The 27742-nt window shown below is 43.6% G+C and overlaps 1 protein-coding gene across 1 annotated transcript; it reads left to right on the top strand.

The window, feature by feature from the left end:
* Positions 1-4304: 4304 nt before the first annotated feature.
* LOC148518392 (protein kinase C delta type-like) lies at positions 4305-25468 on the top strand. Its single transcript, XM_088477451.1, has 9 exons — positions 4305-4686; positions 16484-16584; positions 17055-17225; positions 17416-17507; positions 18310-18372; positions 19503-19641; positions 21422-21694; positions 23055-23454; positions 25448-25468. The coding sequence occupies exons 1-8, from the start codon at positions 4305-4307 to the stop codon at positions 23331-23333; spliced, it is 1500 nt and encodes a 499-aa protein (XP_088333577.1). The 3' UTR covers positions 23334-23454; positions 25448-25468.
* Positions 25469-27742: the final 2274 nt, after the last annotated feature.

Here is a 27742-nt window from a genome sequence, read left to right as displayed (position 1 = left end):
CTGAATCAGCTCCTGAGTTCCTGCTTGTTCCTGCTGAAAAATGCCAATGCATATATACAGTATATATATAATATATATATTATATATACAAAATATGTAATGCCTAACCGGCAAAACACAACACGGCACCTATGTGATAAATATTATTACTTGTCCCTGTGGGTTATATTACCTAGGGATAACATCACGGAAATGTAAGGAACGAATGGCCCTCCATAGGTCAGCCATAAAAGCGGCACTTAGAGGTAAACCTATGGATCAGCCGGTGGCATCTCATTTTCGTGATTATATACATCAGTTAGCTTCTCTTAGATACAAGATAATAGATCATGTGCCAGAACGGATGAGAGGTGGTGACGGATTAAAAACTTTAACTAGATTAGAAGCAACCTGGATATTCAAGTTGGACACTGTAGCCCCTCGAGGTTTAAATGAGCGTATTGCATGGAATTCGTTAATGTGATGAAATAATGGGGGATACAAATATTTGAAAGTATTTAATGTAGTTAATTGAGACATGTAATCATCAGTTTAACATTTTGTATTTTGTATAGCATAGTTCTCTTATTTTATGCATTTTACTGCATTATGTTTTTGATTGGGTGCTAATTGTGCATATCCTATTGTTACAATGTTGTTATCTTCATAGATTTTAATGTGATTCGATGTTTATTGATTTTTCTTTACTCTTTTGCACATTTTTCTGACAGGCAGTAGCCGGAGCAGCGCTTCAGGTTTCTATGGAGACCGCCGGAGCTTGAGGCTGTTGCGTCATCATGATGCGCCGCACACAGGCTCCGGTCGCGTGCACACTTCTCTGCTGTCTCAGTCACAACTCATTTGTCTTCGGGTGGGGATATAAGGTAAGCTGTACATGTGTTTGTTGTGTTTATGTCTCCCTGATGACGGGGCGTGATAGCCCAGAAACGTTGACGTAAAAACTTTTTCTATTTTGCCGGTTAGGCATTACATATTTTGTGTACCTGATATTTCCAAGGGCACGCAGGCAATTGTTTAAGGAATGGGGAGTGCCGAACCTATCTGCTTGTATATATATATATATATATATATATATTCCAAAGGGATCCGGCACTCACTGAAAAGATACTAACTGCACCCCGTTGCCTGCACATGTACGTCCGGACTCCAGACCGGCAATAATAGAAGTAAGGAAAGGTGAGCTTATGTTGTATACTTTGTCCTGACGAAAATGATAACTCATAGAAACGTGGACCACAGGAGTAAAATCCTTTAATGCATACCAAATCTTCTGAGTGCCGCACTTTCCTTACCTCTATATATATTATATATTATATATATATGTTTGATAAGCGAAACTGGTTCAAGCGACTAGCATGACTTAAGTATAATGGTGTGTTATAACCCACTGGGTCAAGAATGAAGTGCAGTAGTGTTCATACAGTGTTCTCCCCAGAAAATTTGCAAAAAGGGGCGTAGCTTTCCATGGAGGGGGTGTGGCCACACAATAGTATCAATTCACATTAAGCCCACACAATATGGCCCCTTTATTGCCCATGATGTACACAGTATGCCCCCTTATTGCCCAATATATACACAGTATGTCCCCTTATTGCACATTATGCCCACTCAGTATGGCCCCTTATTGCACACTATGCCTGGCTTGGGTGTTGGGAGGGGGTGGGGGTAGATAGCAAGGGCAGTATTGTGGACAAGGAGGTGGTTAGGGACAGGCAGTGCTAAGGACGGGGGTGGACACAGCAGTCAGGGTAAATGGGAATTAATACCAGGCAAAGGGGCCACACAGCTGGATAGTGACAGGGGCCACAAAGCCTTCCAGTAACACCAATGACAGGAGTCCTTACCTTTCAGGGTGCTCCTCTACCAGCACCGTTTACACCTGGACAACTGGTCTGCACACCTCCCCAGCCCGGGTCCGACATCCCCACTGAGGCACAGTGAATGGAGAGTGGCTGTGGCGGGAGCAGCGTGTGATGGAGAGGGACCGGAGTGAGGCTGAGTAAGCCAGGAACACAGAACGACGAGCAGGCGGCAGCTGCAGAAGGCGCACACAGAGGGAGGAGGAGCCGCAAGCGCCAGGGTGATTCTGGGAGCTGTAGTGAAGAGAATCTGCCAGCGGCGATTGGTTGAGAAGATGCCACAGGCGTTATTGGTTTCTGCGGCGCTGCGCAAACAGCGGGCGGCGCTGCAGTTCCTGGACGGCAAGATAATTTTGCCGGTCGAACCGCCCTTTAAATAGAGCCTTGGGAGAACACGGTTATATATATATATGTGCATAAGTCTTGTAGCAAAGTGCAGTAAAGTGCTTTGTGAAAAAAGTGCAGTGTGTGCAAAGTGTACTACTAAAGTGCTGAAATGGAACAAAAATTTAACCATTTAAAATTACCCCATCAAATGGGGTAACCAGGTGGATAATAAAGTGCAATGTATCCACCTGGTAACCCATTAAAGGTTGATTAGAGGTTGTGATCATTGCTAGGCTGTGTTTTGGATTTTTGGTTATGTATCAATAAATTGCTATATATATCTTTATTGCACTCTGGCCCTGATTCAGAGCCGGACACTCTGACAGAGAGCTCGCTCTGAATCAGGGCCGTCCTTCCTGATTTTTAGAGCAGCCTCCTGGCTGCTCGTATAGCTGTGGGTGACCACCCACAGCTATAGCGAGCGGCCAGGAAGATGGTCGCAATGGTCAAGACCATCACGTCCATCGGGCTTGCGACGAGACCCTTGTGGTAGGGTCCTTCCTATGGGAAGGAGTTCCGGAAATGCGAAGAGGGATCTAAGCGGATTCCTCCTCTGCATCTCCTTGGGATGAGAAATGACTTCCAGGTAACCCTTTGTTTTCAAGTGTTTTCTCAGGTGCAGTCAGCAGAATAATTCTAAAACTCCACCACCAACAACAACTATGGGCCATATTTAATATGGGGCGAAAAGTCTGACATTGGCGATAATTTATCGCTGATGACGTAATTTTCGCCAGTTTCAATTATCCCAATATTCAATTTCAAAGACTTTTCACCGATGCGAAAAGTCTTTGTAAAAAAAATGGGTATATGTTTTCTCCATGTAATACATGGTGAAAAAAAGTGCAGAATTGGGGTTTTGGGGTGCAGAATAAAAGAAAATAGCCTGCAGCCTTTTTAATGTCCCCTAAAAGTAATCTGTGTCAAAAAACATTTTTTAAAAATCCTCAGGACACCCCAAAAAATTTACTTTCATTTTGGGGGCGAAAAAAAAAATATTGGGGAAAAAGTTTTAAACTACCAAAAATGATTCAGGGGGGTTTCCCATGTATGCGGCTGGTAGCGGCAGGTGCATTTTCTAGAATACGGCTGGTAGTGGCAGGTGCATTTTTGAAGAATTTTAAAAAATAACTTTAGGGACTTAAAAATATGCTTGTACCCATTTTCATGTGCCCCAAATTTGATAGGCATTGTTATTTTTACTCCCACAAAAAAGCTAAGTGCTATTCTTCACTAGTTCTTCACAGGCGCATTTATGCACCTGCCGCGGCTATGTAAAAACCCCGACTATCTTCAGCAGGCCAAATCGGGGGTACCCAAAGTGATCCCCCATGTCAGAACATCTTTTGGGAGGTGACAGCATGATTTCCCCAAAAACAAACAGCACTTTTCGATATTTATCTTTCCGCCGGGTATAGTTTTTCGCCGGATACAAATTGAATACGGGGATAAGCGGGCACGCACCCAATACTATGCCCTTGCAAAAAACGGCGATGATGACGAAAAGTCCGACCTCTGACTTTTCTCTTCAAATTAATTATGGCCCTAAAGAGGACACTGTGACTGTGCGTCATGCTGTTGCTGATACGTACTTCTACTTAAGCCTCTATAATTTATTCAATTTCTAGGTCTGAAAGGTTAAATTCTTTACAATACAAGCTAGCCTTCTATAGTTAATTAGCATAAAACAGCATCCATGATAAAAGATACAAGCGAAACACCATCTGTGTCAGTCCAGCAAGGAGATTTGTCAGTGATGCCACAGAGGCCCTCTTCCAAGCTCAAAAATGTATATGAATTAATGTGTTTTTTTTAATTACCCTGATTTGCAACTTCAAGCATTTGTCAACATCAATTGATTGTAATAGGAGAAGTAACAGTATCAGCTACAAGTTAGCTACATGAAATGGGCATCATCTATGGTGGTGGCCTGTCTGGTAAAGCATAGCTGGTGCCATCATCAGCTTCCATGCTGCTGTCACATGATCACCTGCTGCTGTTTACTTTCAAAACTCTGAGTGGCAGTTGGGAGTCAGAGACAGTTGGACTGTCGGCAGGATGGCGTCGCTTCTGGAGGAAGCCAGGAGCTCAGAGGATGAGGAGTTTTCTATCTACAAGAGAAGAAAGAAGATGATGGCTTTGAAGAAAAGAAAGATATCTGACAGTTTGGAGGAGTCTTGGGCCAAAAAGAGGATTTCCACCAAGTCTCCCAAGAAAGGAAGAAAGAAGTGCCTGCATGTGAAAAACAGCTCTGATGATGGGAGCCAGAAAAGTTTTTCTATGGATTATACCAACCAAAAGAGTGATAAGAGGAGGAAGAGAGAGGATCAGATAGAAGAAATTGGCATAGACAGTGGAATGATTGCAGACAGGAAGAGAAGGAAAACATCTGGGGAGGGCATTCACTTTGGTGACTCTAGAAGGAGACAGGAACGAGCAGGTATGGCCGTATCAATATATAAGACATGACAACCAGTAGACTTGGAATAATACAAACCTTACAAGAAAACAACAAAAACAATCTGGACAGTTTAGACATCTCCCATTATCCACAATTACCACACCCATTTCCTATGAGAATCACACATCCGACAAATTATGTACCTTTTGCCTTTATAAAAAGTGGAACTGGTGGTAAATATGATAACCTTTATGAAGTCATTATTCAATATTATCTGAGGTAATCATTTATGGCCATCACATGCAGTATAACAATATCAGGATTTGCAGCTGAAATTATGAATATAATTAGAAATTGGTGTTTAATTTGGCTATAAGTCTTCTTTATCTGTTATTTTCCATCTCTTGGGTCTCTAACTGTTTGCTCAAGTTAGCATGGTCCAAGACTACATCTACTGCCCCTAAAGGGAATGTAATCATGGGTCCCACTTAGGGGTAAGGCCAACCACTAGTGAGGTGATATACTGCCATTAGTGGGGTTGTGGTAATTCCAACGAGAACTTGCTTAATGCTAAAGTGTAGTATATAAAGAAAAAGAGTTTAATATATTCTATGAAAAAGAACTACAGTGATGAAATGTGCATTAATCAATAAACAACCTTAATTTATATGGATAAACATATGCATTAATAAATACAAAAACGTACTTTGCTGTTCAAGGGACTACCTGGGACTGTTATTAGTCTTTTTTTTAACACAGATAATGATCTCTGTTGGTTTTCCTAAAAATATCACAGTTGGGGCTCTATTCAGCAAACACATTTCTACTAAACAATGCGGATATGAGTGTTACCACATTTTTCAGTACTATTCCCACTATACAGCAAAGTGTTACCAGAGAAGATAACGCAATTATCTTCTCCATTAATACCAGCTCGTACAGTATCACACTGTAGAGCAGAAGCCATTGCTCCCTACAGCTCTTTAACATTTTTGCAACTCATCAAGCATCAAAACATTAAATAAAGGTGTAGACGCTTATTTTATATAATATCATCTCAGAATAGCGTCATATGAAGAAAAATCCTTCTTTAAGCCTGAAAACAACCAGGGTAGAGGGATCTTGTACAATCAGTCCCTGTAGCCGTTCCAAGCAGTATAATGACACAGATTTGTAAAAAAAAAATAAATATATATATATATATATATATATATAGCCCATCCCTGAGCTTTTTTATATTGCGCCTCTTTATACACTCCTCTATAGAAACTCCAATTTGGAGATGGAGGTGCATGTTGGGAAGATAAGCAGTATGTATTCAAGCCAGAGAAGCACCAGGAAGGCTAAAAATGGTGGAAAAATGGGCGTGGTCACTTAAAAATGGGGCATGTGAACATGACACACCCCTTTATCGTCACTCTGACCATTCCTTTCCATATGCACCTTAACCCCAGTAGTGCCCCTTATACAGTACCCCCAGTATACAATGTCCCCAGTTGTGGTCCCTCTTATGCAGGCCCATAGTAGTGCCCCTTTTACAGTACCCCCAGTAGTGGTCCCCCTTAAGCAGCCCCCCATTAGTTCCCCCAGTAGTGGTCCCCCTTATGCAGCCCCTTATTAGTTCCCCTTATTCAGTGCCCCCAGTAGTGGTCCCCCTTATGCAGGCCCCCAGCAGCGATCCCCCCTATACAGGGCCCCCTGTAGTGGTTCTCCCTATTTAGTGCCCCCAGTAGTGGTCCCCTAGTAGTAAGCCCCTTATATAGTGCCCCCAGTAGTAGTTTCCCCCCAATAGTAGTCCCCAGTAGAGGTTCCCCCTCCCAATGCAGTACCCCCAGTAGTAGCCCCACCAGTAATGGTGTCCCCAGTAGTAGCTCCCCCCCCAGTAATGGTATCCCCAGTAGTAGTAGCTCCCCCCAGTAATGGTATCCCCAGTAGTAGTAGCTCCCCCCAGTAATGGTGTCCCCAGTAGTAGTAGTCCCCCCCAGTAATTGTGTCCCCAGTAGTAGTAGCTCCCCCCAGTAATGGTGTCCCCAGTACTAGTAGTCCCCCCCAGTAATGGTGTCCCCAGTAGTAGTAGCTCCTCCCAGTAATGGTGTCCCCAGTAGTAGTAGTCCCCCCCAGTAATGGTGTCCCCAGTAGTAGTAGCTCCCCCCAGTAATGGTGTCCCCAGTAGTAGTAGTCCCCCCCAGTAATGGTGTCCCCAGTAGTAGTAGTCCCCCCCAGTAATGGTGTCCCCAGTAGTAGTAGCTTCCCCCAGTAATGGTGTCCCCAGTAGTAGTGGCTACCCCCCAGTAATGGTGTCCCCAGTAGTAGTAGCTCCCCCCCAGTAATGGTGTCCCCAGTAGTAGCTCCCCCCAGTAATGGTGTCCAATGCAAAACTAATCCATATGCACTGTCCATAAGCAGCCCTGCAGCACCACCACTCCAGTCCCTCCACACTACAGAATCCTATCTATGACACCTGACCCTCCCTGGCTGGCAGTCCCAACCAGTCCATAGCATCTGACAGTCACTGAATGGCAGCGCAGCAGCTGACTGGTACACACACTAACTGTGAGATGCGGTAAGCAAAATCAATTAATTTAATTAGTTTTGCATTGGATTTACATATAGAATATTATGGGATAGTATTTAAAACAAAAACGCTGTGCTGCTACTGCCAAATATATATATAATATAAAAAAATGGGTATAAGCAGAGGGTGGCTTTAAAATGGTCTATCTATCTCATATCTATCTATCTATCTATCTCATATCTATCTCATATCTATCTATCTATCTCATATCTATCTATCTATCTATCTATCTCATATCTATCTATCTATCTATCTATCACATATCTATCTCAAATCTATCTATATAATATCTATCTATCTAATATCTGTCTATCTCATAGCTATCTATCTACAGTATCTACTCTATCTATCTATCTCATATTTATCTATCTACAGTATCTATCGATCGATCTATCTATCTCATATTTATCGATCTATCTCATATCTATCTATCTATATCACATCTACATACCTCCCAACTGGATGCAGGACATCCCGTTTTTCTGGGACTGTCCCGCTGTCCCACCCGTGTACTGCGGTGGGGGGGAAGTTGGGGAGAGCACAAACCGCTCTCCCCAAGCACATCCCCCAAAGTGACGAAAATGGGGGAAGTCGCGAGGCTCTTTCCCATTTTCCATAGACACCTAGCTAAGTTAGAATGTTGGGAGGTATGCATCTATCTATCTATGTCACATCTATCTATCTATCTATCTGTCTCCTATATCTTATCTATCTCTCTATCTCATATCTATCTTTCTGTCTCATATCTGTCTCATCTATTTATCTATGTCTCCTATATCACATTTATCTCTCTATCTATGTCACATCTATCTATCTATTTATCTATCTATCTGTCTCCTATATCATATCTATCTCTCTATCTCATATCTATCTATCATCTATCTATCTCATATCTGTCTCATCTATTTGTCTATGTCTCCTATATCATATTTATCTCTCTATCTATGTCACATCTATCTATCTATCTGTCTCCTATATCATATCTATCTATCTATCTATCGTGGGGTCCTGGGCAAGTTATAGATGATAATGTGGTTACTTCTGCAACATATGACTTGCAGTAGTGGTGTTGGCATTATGTGGCAATACAGGGGTGACAAAGGCTCGTTGTCTCTGTAATATGTATGGGGGTATCTCTGTTCAGTGTATAGCTAATATATATATGGGGGTATCTCTGTTCAATGTATAGCTGTAACACATGTTTTGGCAAATGCAGGGGAGATATATGTGGGCGAGGGGGGTCGAGGGGGCCCCCCAGAGATATCAGTGTACCAGGCCCCAAGATTTCTGTTGGTGGCCCTGCCCATGGCTCAACTGAAGATATACCCTTAGTGACCTTCTGTAGCTTGTTTTCTGCTGTCATGTCCCCTCAATCTGTATATCCTCCCCCTCAGCCTGATGGCCTTAGGTTATACTGTAGGTATGTGATTTATACCTGTTATTCATGTGCAGTCCTCTCACCTCTGCAGCTGCTTAGCACCACCTAGCCTTAAATTGCCCCACCAGCCATAATGCAATCACTATGTGTCGGGGGGAGGGGGTGATTACTCCTTCTAGATAGAAAATGCAGCATTTCCCTTTTTATCATGCATTGTTAGGGGATATCGGGCATAGGGGACTAGATAATGATAACCACACCCAGTGCTGTTACATGGCTATGGAAATAGGATGCTTAATTTAAAGGGGCAGCAGGCATAATTACTATGAGAAAGAGATTGTGCTCTCCTGCATGGGCACCTTACAGCTGACTACAATAGGTACATGTTTACTGCTGAAGAGTATGTGGTTTTATCCAGTTATTTACATATTGGGCAGGATTTAGTGCAGTAAATGGTTTGTCACAACTAAACCTCTGATATCTTGAATCACAGTTAACATGACCCATTCCATTAGATACAAAATGCTCTGCTCCTGGGGTCCCACCTAATGTATGATTGCAGTCACCTGTGCTGAACTAGGTAATTGATGAGATAGGTGTTTCAGCACAGGTGTCTGCAATCATAAATTAAGAGGGAAGTCCAGGAGCAGAGCATTTTATTCCTAATGGAATGGTCACGTTGGAGCATACTTTCCGACTTTTCTGCAGGGGGCTTCGGGAGTGGGCTGCCAGGTCCATCCAGCAGGGAGGGTGAGGGCGGTTCAGGTAGGCGGAGCGGGGGCATGCCGATGCAATCGCATCATAGTGGCCCCACCCCCCACTTTAGAATGCCAATATTACTGGCATTATAAGGCAGGGGGAGATTCAGCGCGAATCGCATCATCGCACCCCCGGACCGCCCACTTTTGTGGGTTTGCAAGGTGCCGGAGGCCATTCCGGGGGACTTGCCTAGTCTTACGAGGTGCCAGGAGCAGCACCCTATTATCGGGAGAGTCCCGGGAGAGTAGACAAGTATGCGTTGGAGGGTCTGAGTTAAGCTGTCAGTAACCCGGGTTATATGAATAAATAGCATAATACATTCTGTTTGCTGCAACAAACTTTGCTTCACCTGTAAAACCATAATCTTTTACCACCTTAAATAAACTAGTTAATTACAAGCATGATAACAGCTGACTGCATGCAGCTGGATAATGATCATGAGTCTGGTTTTAAATGCAGAGTGCAATGCGAGTTGGCCATAATAGCTCCAGCATTGCATATATGGAACTAAGGGCCTGAAACAGCATGGATCGCAATTGCAACTGCATACGCATATCGGTCAATGGTGCATACTGCGCATGCGAAGGTTAGCATTGAATTTACACACGCAGATAGAAAGCCATCGCAGAGTGAGTGATGGGATGTCAGTGTTTGGGGGTGGTGACGAGGGAGTGGTAGGAGAAACCCAGGCGTGCCTGTCCGTTTGAACGCCATTACATGGGTGTGCATACATTAGCTACTGTGACAACATATGCAGCCTGAGTACTCACTGCATGCAACGGAACTTGCACTTCCTGAGACAGGAAAGATTCAGTATATAGGAAAGATTCCTGGACTGCACACCCTGAATATATATATATGCAGCTGTGGCTGCTCTTAACTATTTCTTTTACACTTCACTTTTCCTATTATGGTGGTGCCCTAGGGCGGCTTAGCTGGGCTACTTTGGGGGCGTCCTGCACTCTGGATTTGACCCCTAGTATGTTAGGGACCTACACTAAAGAGGTTACCTGGATATGGTGGGAAGGCCCATAACCTTGGCCATGATTATGCTAAAAACCTCTATCGATTGCAAAATTTGATTGAAAATGTATTTATATGTAATTAGTAATTTGGGGTTGTGCACCTGTGATCTGTATGTTTCAATTCCTGAGACAGGTCAGACCTGCTGTAATTCTGTGTGAGGGGCCGATGTTACTCATTGTTACCGATTTATACGCAGAACTGAGAGCAGGGCCGGATTTACCATTAGGCAACCTAGGCGTCCGCCTAGGGCCCATTGGGTCCCAAGGGGCCAGTGATCGGGCCCCCCTAAATCCGGCCCTGGAGAGAACCTGCAGCACCGTGTTGCTGCCAGACACACAGGCACTGTAGCAGCAGCGCTGCTCATTTTCCAGCTCCTCACCTCATTTAGCTCCACCCCCAGCCGTGATGTGTGCAGCGTGAGCTGCTGCAGTCACAGCATCTCGCATCTCCTCCAAACCCTCTCCCTGCAGTGTAATGCCAGCCTCCTTCCCGCACTGTGTATCAGCCTCCTCCAACCAACCTCCCATGTCACCTGCGCTGCTGTAATCATCCCCCCCCGGCCCCCGCAGTGTAGCCCGCTACACCCAGCAGCATGTGCTGATCTCTGCAGTGCAGTACAGTCTAAACTACCTCCGCCCGCAGCTATGGCCAGTAACCTTACCCAGTCGCTGTAATGGCGCCTCCATCCCGCAGTGTAGCCAGCTCCCTCTGGCAGCCCAGTCCAACCACCCTCCCCAGTAGCTATGGCCAGTAGTAGTTTTCCCCCATAGTCACAATGATAGCAATCTCCCCCTGGTAGCATGCACTAATCCTGGCAGCCCCAACCAATCAACCTCCCCTACACTATGCTGCTTTGGCCAGTGTCAACCTCCCCCTGCCCTAACTGATTTCACCCCCCTTCTGAGATCCATGGGGTGATTACTGTGTACAATGGTCTTCTGCTTATGAAGACAACAGGACCCAGAACAAACAGAATGATGGCACTCTGGGTAAGTTTAACTGATAAAAAAAATTCTAATTATATGCGTGCGCATATACATATATATAAACCTCCCATCGTCTGAGGATTGACCAGTGCGTGAATCATTGACAATAAAACATACTCGATTGAAATAAAGACACAGAGACTTGTATTTGGCAGAATTGTTAGCTATTTTATTTAATTAACAGATAATGAATTAATTACTAAAATTAATTAAATTAATTTAAATATAGTTGCAAAGAAAGAACGGCTAACAACAGCCCAAGCCTAACACTATAAACACTCTAACCACAACACAATACGCTCAAGCCTTCTACCTTGACTACCCACCCTGAAAGGTGATGATGTTGCCCCCGGCGGGGTGGTCCAGCAGACTTTAACAGTCAACAAAGGTAAGCGAAACAAAAAGTAAACCAATATTCACAGTGCTAATAGGTAACCTGCCGTTCTTTCCCGCCTAAAATAGCCAACGAAGAAATCACCAAACCCAAATTAAAGAGAGCACATAACATAAAATTTAGGGAGGGAGGGTGGGAAGACAGGAACAAAAGAGGCTGACTCCGCCTCCAACAAACTCTAATATCCCTGCTAAAACCTACAATCCTAAGAACCCATAGGCCCTAATTATCACATGATTCCCCACACTGGTCTGCCCCCAGCCTAGGAAGTTTAACCCTCTCCACTCCTATACAGTCATTTCGTTTATCATACTGTATATTCGCCAAGTCACTATGTAGGTATTTATTTTCTTGCCTGATCTTCCAACTTCAGTTTTCTCCATTGTTATTCCCTTTTTCCTTCTCTCATCATGTTCTTCCCCCATTTCCTCCCATCCCCTCTGTCTATCCACATTTCCTCCTATTTCCCTCTGTCTATCCACATTTCCTCCTATTTCCCTCTGTCTATCCACATTTCCTCCTATTTCCCTCTGTCGGCCCCCCTTTACTCCCATCCACCTCTGTTCGTCCCCTTTCTTCCCGCCTCGCCCTATTTTCCCCCCTTTCCTCCTGTCTCCATCTTTGCTCCCTCTCCCATGTATATATAAATATATACATAATATAATGTGATCTAGCAACACCTACTGTGATAACTGTGCAAATATTACAGTAGGTGTCCCTGGAGCAACATATACAAATCATATTACTGTGTGTAATATATATACTGTATGTGTGTATCTATATGTGTGTGTGTGTGTATGTATATATATATATATATATGTATGGATGGATGTGTGTATGTAATATGATCTGTGTATCTTGCTCCAGCAAAACCTACTATAATATTGGGCCCCAAATCGGTATCTTGCCCAGGGCCCCGTGAGGTCTAAATCCGTCTCTGACTGAGAGGTATTACGGATGTGAGACAGCGGTAGTGGGCGTCTCTATGCTGGCTGAGTGGTTGCAAACATTAGCATATTTCACAGAACTGCATGCATAATCGCAGCTGCGATCGCAATAGTGATCTGTAATGAATCAGGCCCTAAATACAGATATCACCCACACGCTGAGTTGTATGCATCCTTGGGACTGGACTGCTACAATCTGTACGCTTGGCTTCATAGCTGTCATTATTTTTAGTTCTCACTTGCGTCAGCCCTTTCCCTGGTGCAAGAGATCCTCCTGAATATACAGGTGTATTTACACATATGCACAATCCCTGCATAGCCCACAATTATGTGGAGATGCTCCTAATAAGCTATGTCTACTTGTTACTCATAGAGGAAACAATTCCATTGTAAGATGTTTCATTGTAGTTCCAGGGAGTATTTTAAATGTCAATACCCTTTAGCCACAACAAAATGGAGCACAGCATACAATCTCACCTCTACATTAATGAAATACTTGGGGTATAACTGAATACTTTATAGCATTTTTTATGTATTTAGGTTTGTTTACTGTAATATGCTCCCCCTTGAGTTGCTGCAACTCCACATACTATTGCATGTTACCAGGGCTGGCTCGAGGAGGAGTCACGCCCTGTGTGGAGAGGGAATACGATGCCCCTCACCCTGCACTCGGTGAAGTCGTGAGCACCCAAAAAGGAGGTGTGGCCTAATTATCGTAGACCATGCCCCCTAAGTGACGCTAATTGGGGACGTGCCTGTATGGCACGTATCCCATTTAACGTCAGGCTTGGGGCGAAGGCCAGCTCTCCTTCAGTAGCTGGGCTGCCCCCAGCCCTCTTGCTGCACTGAATTGTCCATTACTTTTCTATGGGGCCGGCACAGCTGTGGTGGTGGGAGTGCCCAACCTCCTTACCACCAGCGGGACACTTCGGCCCACGGGTAGAACAGCAGAGCAGTGCCCAAAAAACAGGACTGTCCCGCTGAAAATCGGGAAGGTTGGCATTAGTGTGCCCTCAGTGGGGTGGCGCCCCTGTTCGACTGCAATAGATGAACATGCCTCGTACCGGCCCTGCATGTTGCTTTAGCCTTGACTACTCATCTTATGCTAATCCCTACTAACTACAATAGATGCAAGGGGTACACCTCCTTTAGGGCCCAGTGCTGATGGGGGCTGATCTACCTTGTCAAAGTTATATGTGTTATATTTTTTTACTATTGGGCAGTCTCGGACTGGAGCATGAAGGGCCCACCGGGGGAATGCAGTGATAGGGGCCCATATTTGGGGTTGTGGCCAGCCTCCACAGAGGCTTGGCTAACCATTAAGAGTGCATGGTCTGGGTCCCTTAAAGAATATATATAGTAAATACTGCTAATGCATGCAAGATAATGTACAAGATTAATAACAGCAATGCATTATAGAAAATACATCATAGTCCTGTGCAGTATAATTTAACATATGTATAATTAATAATTCAAGTGTACAGTCTGCATCCTGAGCACTAGAGAAGAGTGTAGGCCCTTGGTCAGTGGGGCCCACCAGGGGTTTCCCCTGTACCCCTGTGGGCCAGTCCTACACTGCTATTGGGTGCTACATAGGGCCCTTCTCAAACTTTTGCTATGGGGTCTTCAAATACCTAGTTATACCCCTGGCCCCACCTACAGTTAATATGGTGAAGGCCCCTGGCAAAATAAGGGACTAGCACTCCCCCCTCACAGTTATAGTACATTATTCCTACACAATATAATGTGTAAAGTGCAATATAGCCCACAGGGGACAATTGTGCCTTCACATTGCCATTAATAAATAACACATATTCTAGAGAGAACCAGGGTTACAGAGAGTTTCAGGCATGCAGTTGTGTGGGGATACGGGAAGTTACACACTGCGCAGCAGCACAGGCGCATTATCAGGACTTTGGGCAGTCAGCACAGAATACCGGCGGTGCGAGTGATCACGGTATACAGCGCTCACTGCTCAGTCATTTCACATCTCCCATTCTGGGATCAACATAATAAACATGACCACTGTTGATCCCATGTAGCCATCCCCAATAAATAAATATAACTTCCATCCTATAAAGCCCATAATAACATCAATATTTAATAAATAACCCTCATCCCCACCTTAAATTAATAGACATTGCCAAGATGCCACTATTATATTAATATCCCTCATCATTAAATGAACAGTTCCCATCCACTGCTAAATGATTACCCCACCACACCAATAAATTAATAGCCCAGCCCACATCCCCATTACATGAAATAATATCTCCACACTAATAAATAGCCCAGTCCTCTATCCAATAACATTAAATTACTAGCCCACAGAATAATAATAAAATTAATAGCTCAGTCCCCTGTTTTAAAACAGTCTTCCTGCAGCCTGAGCTCAAGGGGCTCAGGGATGCTGTGTATTCTCGTCTCTCCCCATTTACATGCACTGCTCACCTGGCCAGCCCCGCAGGATTGCCCACTCACTGCTGCTGCTGCTGGCCCAGTTATAAAAATGGTATATATATATATATTTATATATATATACACACACACTATATATCACTAAAAAGTTTTTTTTACCTGTATAAAACTCTTCTTTTAAATTGTTACAAAAATTATTGATTTATTAAATAATCAAATTATGTAAATAAGAACTATTACCCTTATTCAATATAATGTCATTAATAATCTACATATTTATTAATTAAGTTTTAGCAAATCAGGTGTAAATAATTATTTACATAATTTGATCATTTAAAAAAATCAACAATTTTGGGGTAATTTTTGGAAAATATTAGTCAATTAAATGGTTAAGCAATAGGGCCCACTGAGGATATCCCAGATACACTGATGGTCAGCTATTATACAAATAATATTAAGCAACTGACTGGCACAAGGTGATGCAATATGACACCAGCCTGAGGTGCAAATACCCCTTCACAGCCCATCCCTGACCATTTTTCCAACAGTAGCAATTGATGACCCACTTTCCTCTGTATGGCTGAGTTTATGTGCTCTCTCTGTACACAACAGTATTCTGACTGCATTACAGTTACATAATGGTGTAATACAATACAATAATGTACATGCATTTTACATGTGCCTCTAAGAGCTCTATTTACTACAATCTGCATTGTGAATGCAGATTGTCGTGTGATATTACTCCGGTCAGCTGACATCCCATACTGCACTGGGACCCGGTCACCTGATGACCGGGCCGCAGTGCAATAAGGGAGACCAGCTGACCGGAGGGAGGACATCACCGGAGCCCCGAACTCCGGTCCCTGGACTCAGGTAAGTACATTTTTTTTTTGACTTTTTTTTTTTTGCAGTGTATCAGCGTGTGGTCTGTTTAGACCACACAGCTGATCACTGGGGCCGACTCCGGGCTCTGCATGTTAGAGCGGAGCAGGAGTCCGGTAACCGGGGGAGACCCTGGATAACGCCACCTCCAGGTGGCGTTATTATCACAGGGCCTCCCCAGGTATATTTTTCACAATTTATTTTTAGTAACTTGCACACAGATTGCATTTCCCATTCCAATTATGGGAAGTGCGATCTGATTACTAAAAATAAGTGATACGTAGGGGTTGGAGTAGAATTTTACGAATTCTACTCCAATTGCCCTGTAGTAACTTTAGGTGAAACTAAAATAATGTGAAAAGGGTGTGAAAACACCCTTTTTCACTTAATTTTAGTAAAACTAATGATAATAAATAGATCCCTAACTCTGAATAGTAAATGTTACATTGTTCACTTTTTTATCCCTATAAGGAGGAAGTGGTGTTCAGGAAGCTGCTCCTGGAGAAACAGTCTCTTCATACATCAAGAGGCTGTCATTCTGCCATCTACTGGGCCAGGGCAGCTTTGGGAAGGTAAGTCATGTGACTGTGGTTACATAACTCAGGTAACAACTGTGTGACTCAGACATTGTAGTAAAGGAGGCATCATGAATATATTATCATTGTCACTCCATGTACGTCATTAAGCATCACCATAAAGCAGTAGGACAGGGCCAGGTTAAGGCTTGTGGGGGCCCCCCTTCAAGCCACATGGAGCTTCCCCCCTTCCCCCTAAGCCTTCTGCCCTCCTACCCCCAAAGACTCTGCTGCTGAGTAACGGCATGCGGGCGTGACCTCCTCCCGGCAGAGCTGCTGCCTGGTCCTCCAATTAGCGTCATGGACGTAATGTGTCAATGTGTAATATCTAAAAATGACATTTATTTTTTACTTTAATGACACTGGAAATACAATATACCGCTAACCTCTAAAGATATGGATGCGTATAGAGGTAATAAAATGTAAGTAGAAATATGATTGTGTGTGTATGCCTCTATCACCTGTAGGTCCTGCTGGCTGAGGACTCTCTGACTGGTCAGCGACTGGCAGTGAAGGTCATCAAGAAGAGAAAGCTGCTATTGAAGGACCCGGAGCTGGTGTTTGTGGAGCGCAGGGTGCTAGAGGTTGCGTCTGGTAGTGCCTTCCTCATCCATGGTCACCTTGCCTTCCAGACCACGGTACAGTGTATTTTAGACAAGGATCATTAGTTAGAATTCTTTATTTATATTTACACATTTACCATAAATACAGGTTTCATCTCTTCTTGGGTAATAATGTTGCTATGAGCCAGTACGCTCACTTGGAGTTGTTGCCATGTTCTCCTAATAAAATGTATTATATGACTGTTGTGTGTGTCCAATCAAACAGAACCATCTATTTCTGGGTCTGGAATACGCGAGTGGCGGGGACTTATACCAGTTCCTGCAGAGGAAAGGCTGCTTGGACATCACCAGCGCAACGTAAGCACCTCAAATACAACAGACATGTACTGAAATGAACTGTAACAGGGTGTGCAGAGATAGGGACAGTATAAGGGTTGTACACCTTTTGTAAATTCCCCTTAATATTTCCTACCCCTACACCTTTACCCAAAGCTGGGACGCTAGATGGCCCAGCAGCTAACATTACTGGGGTACCTTGTCCTTATCAATAGAGCTTGTTTAAGATAATAATACTCAGTTTTGAGCTGCATTACATCTGCATTGAAAGGAGTTAGACTTAAATAAAATGCAGACTTTAATGTACATGCCCCCATCCCATACACCTGGGCCATCCTCTCCAGGGAATGGCAAATGTTCAATGTAATCTTTTCATTACTGATCACCTTAATTTGGTCTTTATGTTGAATGTGAGTATGGATAGAATAACATGCAGGGGCACAGAGAGAAGGGGGAGCAGATACTAATTACCGGGGCCTGGACTTGTTTGAGGGGGTTGGCGGGGTGCCTGGGCCCCCCTTTGCAGGTGCACATAGTATTTTCCAGTCATTTTTTGCAGGGGGATTTGACCACACCACCTATATATCACCTGGTCCCACCATTGTCTTGATAGCCCTGCTAACATATGGTCTTATTAGATCATGGAATGTCTTCCATATATGTCAATGTGCTGATCATGTGGGAGCATAGTTGTGAGAATGTGTCAGTGATAACAGGGTGTCATGTGACAGGGGCAGTGTATGACATGAGGGGGTAAGTGGGGATATCAGGTTTTCTACCTTTTTCTAGTGTCAACAAGTTACAATAATTTCTTCTCTTTAAGGTTCTACGCAGCTGAGATCACATGTGGTGTACAACACCTGCACTCTAAGGGTATCATCCATCGGTAATTATACTAATAATTCCAATTTCATACATAGGGCTCTATTTACTACAATCCGCATATTGAATGCGGATTGTAGTGTGATATTACCGAGTGAATTCGCATTGCATTCGCATATCACAGGGATTTACTATAAATCCCTTGCAGGGACAGAGCTTGCGATAAAGCTCTGTCCCTGCGGATCCCATCCGCACTCTAGTCGCGGTATTTTCTGAAAAAATACCGCAACTAAGAGCCCGCGCATGCGCCGACCGACCACCACTACTACCCCCCCACCGATGCTAAGCCCCGCCCCCACGATCGCGGACCCCCGCAACCCCCCTCCCTTCATTACACTTACCTGCATCCTCCTGGCCTCCGGTGGTCTTCTCTGGGCTTCCCGATCAGGTGATCTCCCATACTGCACTGGCGCCCGATCACCTGATGACCGGGCCGCAGTGCACTATGGGAGACCAGCTGACCGGAGAGGAGCCATCACCGGAGGCCCGATCACCGGTCCCTGGATTCAGGTAAGTAAAAAAAAAATGTTTCATTTTTTTTTTCTTTTTTTTACAGCAATCAGCTTGCGGTCTGCTTAGACCACATAGCTGATTACTGGTACCAGCTCCCGCCTCTGCTCTCCCCGTTAGAGCAGAGTGGGAGCCCGGTAACCGGGGGAGATCCTGGATAACGCCACCTCCAGGTGGCGTTATTATCACAGGGCTTCCCCCGGTATTTTTTTACAATTTATTTTTAGTAACTATGGTCGGATCACATTTCCCATTACAATTATGGGAAATGCGATCTGCTTTACTAAAAATAAGTGATACTGGGGTTTGGAGTAGAATTTTACTAATTCTACTCCAATTGCCCTGTAATAACTACAGGTGAAACTAAAATAATGTGAAAAGGGTGTGAAAACACCCTTTTTCACTTTATTTTAGTAAAAATAATGTTAATAAATAGAGCCCATAATCAGGTCACAGTGATGTGCACTTTCTTATTACGCTTAATGTAAGAACTGAAATCACTGTAATCACTAGGTGGCGCTGTCTGCAAAATGTGACTCCTGTAATACTACTAGTAATTCATGTACAGTATATATTTCTCACTAGACAAAATAGTTCTCATTTATCATAAATCTTTCTTTATAGAGACCTAAAGCCAGATAACATCCTGATGGCAGAGTCTGGTCATCTGAAAATTGCTGATTTCGGCCTGGCAATCGATAACATCTTTGGTGACCAGACAGCCACAGCCTACGCTGGAACCCCTGGATATATGGCACCAGAGGTGAGGGGTATAATATATTATTACTATCAGCAGCATATGCTCCGGCTTACGCCTGGCAGATGTCACATACATTTCTTACATTATTAATCAATGTTTTTTGCCATTTGTTTTGACTGCAAAATACAGTGTTTACATCACTTTTAGGCATAAAATGTAAAAATCTTTTCTAAAACATAGAAAAAACTCTCCATATGGAGAAAAAAATGGTTACACCACACACAAATAAAACATTATGGGCCTAAGTCAGAGGTGGGAGCAGACGTGTCTGTGTCTTTAGTAATCGCCCGTATGTGATACCATGTAATGCCACTACACAGCCCTTCCCTGGTGTACATCTGTGTGTGCAAGGACTGAGACGTCACTATGGGCATATGTAGATGCTGTAATACTGCCTGGTGCATCTGTAGTCACCACCATCAGTCACACCATAGAAACTTATACCAGCACTATGGCAGGTGCAGATTATACAAGTATGGCCTCACTGTGAGTGATTGAGCACCCATGTACACAAACACGTTACTGACACACCCATAATACAGACCATCTCTGTGCATCTGTTTAGCCACCTCCCAGTCACCACCCAGGAATGCCAAGCACTTCTCCTAGACATGTCTGATGGTGTGCGGCTCATCAGTGTCTTTGTGCGCACACACTGTGTAACACATGCGCCGTAGGAGTTTTAGGGATTTTCGGGTAAGCGCAGTAGCAAAACATTGCCCAACTCTGTGACCATCGGCATTGCGTCCAATTCAGAATCAGGCCCTATATGTCCTGCCAGCATAAGTGGTGCATTCGCCATCATTCATTGACAAGTGGGTCGCTAGTGCTGGTGATCATCATCATCAGTGAATGTGCACACGTCCCTGACCTACCCCAAATAATAATTCTGGCCTCCATCTGTTCATAGCTGTGTCATCACACCTTTATTGTACTCTTAATAAGAGCATCATTGACCTGCCTACCCAGGAGCAAGCATGTGTGACAGCAGTGCTGGGGAAGTACTCTGTGGCACCCTGTGCCAGCCCCGCCCATAAATATGTGACTTCATTGTGTTACGACACTCCAGGCAGCTCTACAGGCTGCAGGGTGTGTGTTTGTAGTGACCAAGCACCCTGCAAGCCAAATACAGGAGCCTGGGACAGAGACAGTGCCATACCAAGGGCCCTGCACAATGACACTGCTCACACTTCCCTATTGACATCACTGAGTGACAGATTCACTTTGAGTTCTGTCCGTGGAAGTCACGGCTAAGGATGGCCATCGACCATCGATATTTAACAAGCATTAAAGGGTTACTACCGATGGGCGACGGTTTTGCTATCGATTGCAGAGAGCCAATGGAGCTCAATGTTTTTTTCTTCTACAGAGAGACAAGGAGCTTAGCTGCACCCCCTGGTAGCCTGCTAAGTCCCACCCCATGTTTTATATTGGCCCGCAACCCACTATTTACTAGGCAGCAGTGGCCATCAAGTGGTGCAAACCATCAATGGTTTTCCATAGATGTTTTGTTATGCACCATCGATGGTTATCATCGATGGCACCATGGAAGGTGACCATCAATAGAAAGCCCTATATGACCATTCCTAGTCACGGTTGTGACGTTTTTAGCCACTTTGAGCAATTTGCGGCAAAGACTCAGCTATAGAATGCTGCCCAAACTGTTACCTACTGAAAGTGGGATGATAATAGCAAAGAACTAGTGCCAATGAGACACAGACACATGGCATATAGTAGATAATGATAGAGTAACAATGTGCTATAATATCTTTCTCTATGGTAGATGCTGGCAGGAGAGGAGTACAATGCTGGAGTGGATTGGTATTCATTTGGTATCATCATTAATGAAATGATTACCGGAACCCGTCGCTACCATCCCAGACGGTTCCACAAGGCAGGAGTTGTGGCTAAAGACATCGTTAAGCAGCTCCTGTGTAAAAATCCATCCAGGCGTTTGGGAGCCAACGGAAACATCCGCCAGCATCCTTTGTTCCAGCGTATGGATTGGGTCTCGCTGGAAGCCCTTAGACTCCCACCACCACATGTCCCTGACCTAGTAAGTATAGGAAAAAAAGCAGTTTTGCACAATTAATGCATTTAAAGATAATAAGGGTCATTTACATATATAATAAAAAGATGAAGGTCAACTATAATTTTATGATGAGAGGACATCGCTCAGCCTATCCACATGGTGATCACTGTGGCATTACTTGCTTTATTTAGCTAATGAAATAACTGCAATCACATTGCACCCATATGTAGTAAGTGATTTCATGTACATTTTTATATTGAGTCCAGCCACTGCAAACATGGAACTCTGGAGATCTAAGTATTGAACATGGGTGCAGGGTGTATGGTCAGGGCAGCTACTAGGGGGGCACGTGCCCTTGACACTGGTCTTGGGGGTACTGAGAACAGGCTGCTGATTGGGGGCCTAGGTACCTGGCTGTTAGTGTGGGTTTGGAGCCGCATGCCGGGACTGGCAGGCAGCTGCCCGTTGCCCTGCAGAGACACAGAGCTGCAATCATTCTCATGTAGCGCCAATCGAGAGCCAATCAGAGCTCGTGGACCAGCTGCAAATCAGCAGCGGCTGCTGGTCTGCAAGTTCTGATTGGCCCGTGACCGGTGTCACATTAGAATGATGGTGGTTTGTCTCTCAAGGGCTGCGGACGGTTGCCTGCCAATGCAGGCATGTGGCCCCAAATCCTTAGCTGGAAAGCAAGCTTGCCAATGCGGCGTGCAGCTCCAAATTTTAGGGTGAGGGGCTTCAAATCCTGGGAACAAGGTGAGAGGCTTTGGGGAAGGAAGGGGGACATAAATGTGTAAGGTGCATTATGGTGGGTATTGTGGCATAATGTGTAAGAGGGCATTATTATGGCATAATGTGTAAGGGGTATTATTATGGAATAATGTGTAAGGGGTATTAAGGTGGCTTAATGCTTAAGGGGCATTACTGTGGCATAATGTGTAAGGGGCATTAGTGTGGCATAATGTGTTGTAAGGGACATTACTGTGGTATAATGTGTTGTGGGCATTACTGTGTGGCGTAATGTAATACATGAAACTACACACCCTTTTCAGGAGTGCACATGCATTGCACGTAAAAAAATGTCTTCATTGTTGTTTTTTTTGGGGGGGAGGGGCCAAATTACTGCCTTCCCGCGGGTGAGAAAAATCCTAGTTTTGGCCCTGGTATGGTTTGGGCGCCAGTAGACTTTGCAGCCTACAATATATGCACCGCACACCCCGCACCCTTTATAGAGAGGCCACTGAGCAGAACCACACTACACTAGCCTGTGCTATCAGCGGCTCCATAGATACATGTCACATCTTACTTTTTTCTAACACTTTTAGCTTTTATGAATTTGAAATCAGATTTTAGTACATGGATGTTTATTTGTCTCTTCTTCCTATAGCCCACCATTGAACTCAGCTCCCGAGGATGTAACATCGAGGAGATGGAAGCAGCAGAGGCTCAGATAACACCACTGAGCTCAATAGACCAGGAGCTGTTCAGAGGGTTCTCATATGTGGGCTCCAACTGGAGGACCATCCCCAGAACACCAGCCTTCCACCTGCATGGAGCGAGATGGCCTAACACCTGGAAGATGGTTATGGAACGAAGAGATGGTTTCAGGCTGATGGTTTTCGTATTCATGTTTATATTTTATGTGTATATTCTCTTTATAAGTTAAGAGTATAATTTTAACACATTTTCTTTTCTATTCTTCTGAGGTCACCTCTGAGAATGTGCTCTACAGAATATGTCTCCATCTCCCAGCAGAAATTGTTTAGACTTCTCGCTGGATGAAGAAGGTAAATTCTAAGAGGGTGACTTATACATCTCAGGGCTCATGTCTGTCACTCAGCAATCAGTTGATTGATGCTGATGATAATATTGAACTTTGAGTTTTTATAGTCAGTTCCTCTATGAAAGTGTCTTAATTATTAGATTCATACACAGCCATGGTTGTTCATGAGATCTCTGTTGGCATTTTAATATAGAGTTCCCCATACTTCAATCTCTGTAATTCAAAATCAGGCCCCATATCTCTGATGACATTATAATGTAGAATATTCCCCTCCTTACCCATCTCTGCAATAATGCTAAATGAGACCGTAGAGCTCTAGCAGCACAATATAATATACATAATATAATACAGTATAATATAATTTAAATCTACATATAACATAATAAAAAATCAGATCTCTGAAGTAATTATGAGACTGAGCCAGGGCCGTTTCTAGAGAGGAGGGGGCCCGTGTGCAGTCTCCGACACGGGCCCCCTCCTCTCCGCCCGGCAGTGCACTGAGTTGTGCGTGGCCAGCGCTGGAGTTACAGACTCTGGGCACTGCAGCGGCGCCCATTTTCCCTGTACTGCGCATGCGCAAAAAACGGGAAAATGGCCACTGTGGCCATTGTCTAGTCATTTTATAGCGAAGGACCCGCGCACCGACGTGGCACCCTGGAGAGGTACGTAATATTATGGGGGCAGGGTGTGCGGTGCGTGGCCCCCTTGGACCCAGGGGCCCATGTTCCCCGCACACCCTGCACCCATTATAGATAGGCCCCTGGACTGAGCCCACTCCAAAAAGTTTATTGGTATAATTATTATGGAATTAGATCACATATCTGTAGGGTGAAACAATTAAATAACTTGCCCCTCCTGTGGTGTCTTGCTGTCTGTCTGTGCACTGTACAGGCCATGTGACAGCAGCCTGCCCTCTGATTAGTGGATAGTTTCAGACATTCACTAATCAAAGTATGGAGACCTCCAGCTACTCCATCTTGTGAATGGCCAGCACCATCCACCAATCAGTTTGCTACTGTGTAAGATGATCTCATACCCAGTCACTGTGCAGCCACACAATGTATGACTGAACTTGGGGAAGGGGATGGCCTATCCCATTTGGTTACGTGCCTGCTGTCTGTGTGATAATAGGTACTGCAGGATAGGGAATATATTACCTCACATACTGATTAAATGAGTAAATGAACAATAACATCCTGTGCATCCCTTGTTTCATCATATAGGGGCCTATTCATCATCACTTAATTTCTACAAAAGCAGGGGAAAATTAACATTTTCACCTGCAATTGTAGAAATTAAGTTATCGGACCATTCATCAAGAAGGTATCTGTGATATCTTCTGTTTACCTTCCTCACGCTGAATGGGCCACTGTCCCCATACACTAGTATGGGGTCAGAATTAATCAAGCTCCGAAAATACAATATTTTCGGGGCTTGAGTGCGGGAGCATTCGCCATCTTTAGATGACAAGTGCTCCGGTTCCGGGCTCACAGTCTACTCCTTCCCTATAGAAGGAGTCCCGGATAGCGAAGAGGGTTCTTTCGGATCCCTCCACCCCTGTCCGACTCCCTTCTTTAGACGACGGGGCTCTTGTACGCATACGTGACCTGTAGGTTACGCATGTGCACTTGTCTCACTGCTCTGAAAGGACAGTGAAACAGTTCGGGGACACAGCTGATTTTCGGATCGGCTGTCTCCACGCTGGAGCAATGATGAATTGCTCCGGTGCTTGCATCGAGTTACAATGTTAATTATCAGGGTCCGAACCCCGATAATTAATATCATGAATAGTCACAATATGAGAGATCTAATGATGAAGGTGCTGGGTATAGAAATAAGACATATTGGCAGGAGATGACAATGCATGTTGGAGGCCTTCTGCATCCATAGTGCAGGTTCACACAGCAACAAACAGAGTAAGATACTGTAGTGTGTGTGTTTTTTACCATAGAAAACACACATTAAAGTCTTACTTTTTTCTTTTTGTTATTATACAGCACTTCAGAGCCATGATGAAGAAAAGAAGAACATGTTTATGTTTTTAGAATTTTTAAAACATGTTTATATATTTTTCATTGTTATTACTATTATTATTCCTATTATTTTTATTATCATTTTAACTATTATTACTATTATTATTATTGCTAAGGGGAAGGGTTAAGGGGAGATTTAATCGGGGATAGATGAGTTAGGGGGGAACTAATATTAATAATAATAATAATAATAAAAACAAAAGAAACATCAAAGGTGTGTGACTGGCCGGCTATTTAGGGGAGGTGGAGGCCGGGTTTTATTATTATTATTATTATTACTACTGCTATTTTTGCTATAGGGAGGGTTTAAGGGGAGAGTGAATAGGGGAGAGAGGAGTTAGGGAAGACCAGGGGAGAAGAGAGATTATTAAAACTAATAATAATTATAATAATAATAATAAACATCAAAGGAGTGTGACAGGCCGGCTATTTAGGGGTGGTGGAGGCCGGGTTTTATTATTGTTATTATTATTATTATTACTACTGCTATTTTTTCTATAGGGAGGGGTTAAGGGGAGAGTTAATAGGGGAGAGAGGAGTTAGGGGGGACCAGGGGAGAAGAGAGATTATTTAAACTAATAATAATTATAATAAACATCAAAGGAGTGTGACTGGCCGGCTATATAGGGGTGGTGGAGGCTGGGTTTTATTATTATTATTATTATTATCATTACTTCTACTACTATGGCTATTATTGCTAAAGGGAGGGCTTAAGGGGAGAGTTAATAGGGGAGAGAGGAGTTAGGGGGGACGAGGGGAGAAGAGAGATTATTTAAACTAATAACAATAATAATAGTAAACATTAAAGGAGTGTGGCTGGCTGGCTATATAGGGGTGGTGGAGGCCGAGTTTTATTATTGTTATTATTTTAATTATTACTACTACTACTGCTATTATTGCTGAAGGGAGGGGTTAAGGAGAGAGTGAATAGTGGAGAGAGGAGTTAGGGGGGACCAGTGGAGAAGAGAGATTATTTAAACTAATAACAATAATTATAATAATAATAAACATCAAAGGAGTGTGACAGGCCGGCTATTTAGGGGCAGTGGAGGCTGGGTTTTATTATTATTATTATTATTACTACTACTACTGCTATTTTTGCTATAGGGAGGGTTTAAGGGGAGAGTGAATAGGGGAGAGAGGAGTTAGGGGGGACCAGGGGAGAAGAGAGATTATTTAAACTAATAACAATAATTATAATAATAATAAACATCAAAGTAGTGTGACAGGCCGGCTATTTAGGGGAGGTGGAGGCCGGGTTTTATTATTATTATTATCATCATTACTTCTACTACTATGGCTATTATTGCTAAAGGGAGGGCTTAAGGGGAGAGTTAATAGGGGAGAGAGGAGTTATGGGGGACCAAGGGAGAAGAGAGATTATTGAAACTAATAACAATAATAATAGTAAACATTAAAGGAGTGTGACTGGCCGGCTATTTAGGGGAGGTGGAGGCCGGGTTTTATTATTATTATTATTTTTATTATTACTACTACTACTGCTATTATTGCTGAAGGAAGGGTTTAAGAGGAGAGTGAATAGGGAATAGAGGAGTTATGGGGGGCCAGGGGAGAAGAGAGATTATTTAAACTAATATCAATGATTATAATAATAATAAACTTCAAAGGAGTGTGACAGGCTGGCTATTTAGAGGCGATGGAGGCCGGTTTTTATTATTGTTACTACTACTACTACTATAGCTATTATTGCTGAAGGGAGAGGTTAAGGAGAGAGTGAATAGTGGAGAGAGGAGTTAGGGGGGACCAGTGGAGAAGAGAGATTATTTAAACTAATAACAATAATTATAATCATAATAAACATCAAAGGAGTGTGACTGGCCGGCTATTTAGGGGAGGTGGAGGCCGGGTTTTATTATTATTACTATTACTACTGCTATTATTGCTGAAGGGAGGGGTTAAGGGTAGATTGGATAGGGGAGAGATAAGTTAGGGGAGACCAGGGGAGAAGAGAGATTATTTAAACTAATAACAATAATAATAATAAACATCAAAGGAGTGTGACAGGCCGGCTATTTAGGGGAGGTGGAGGCCGGGTTTTATTATTATTACTACTACTAATGCTATTATTGCTGAAGGTATGGGTTAAAGGGAGAGTGAAAAGGGCAGAGATAAGTTAGGGGGTCCAGGGGAGAAGAGAGATTATTTAAACTAATAACTATAATAATAATAATAATAAATATCAAAGGCGTGTGACTGGCCGGCTATGTAGGGGTGGTGGAGGCCGGGTTTTAACTAAAA

The sequence above is a fragment of the Taudactylus pleione genome, unplaced genomic scaffold (genome assembly GCF_031769625.1).
Source record: "Taudactylus pleione unplaced genomic scaffold, aTauple2 ptg000201l, whole genome shotgun sequence".
NCBI classification, from domain to species: Eukaryota; Metazoa; Chordata; class Amphibia; order Anura; family Myobatrachidae; genus Taudactylus; species Taudactylus pleione.
Note: the sequence above shows the minus strand (reverse complement) of the source record. Positions and strands in the feature narration are given on the sequence as shown.

Excerpts from the sequence above, each read along its gene's own strand:
- LOC148518392 (XM_088477451.1), top strand. The coding sequence starts at position 4,305 with ATGGCGTCGCTTCTGGAGGAAGCCAGGAGCTCAGAGGATGAGGAGTTT. Across the intron at positions 16,585-17,054 it reads GCCAGGGCAGCTTTGGGAAG|GTCCTGCTGGCTGAGGACTC; the intron begins GTAAGTCATGTG and ends TATCACCTGTAG. Across the intron at positions 17,226-17,415 it reads ACCTTGCCTTCCAGACCACG|AACCATCTATTTCTGGGTCT; the intron begins GTACAGTGTATT and ends CCAATCAAACAG.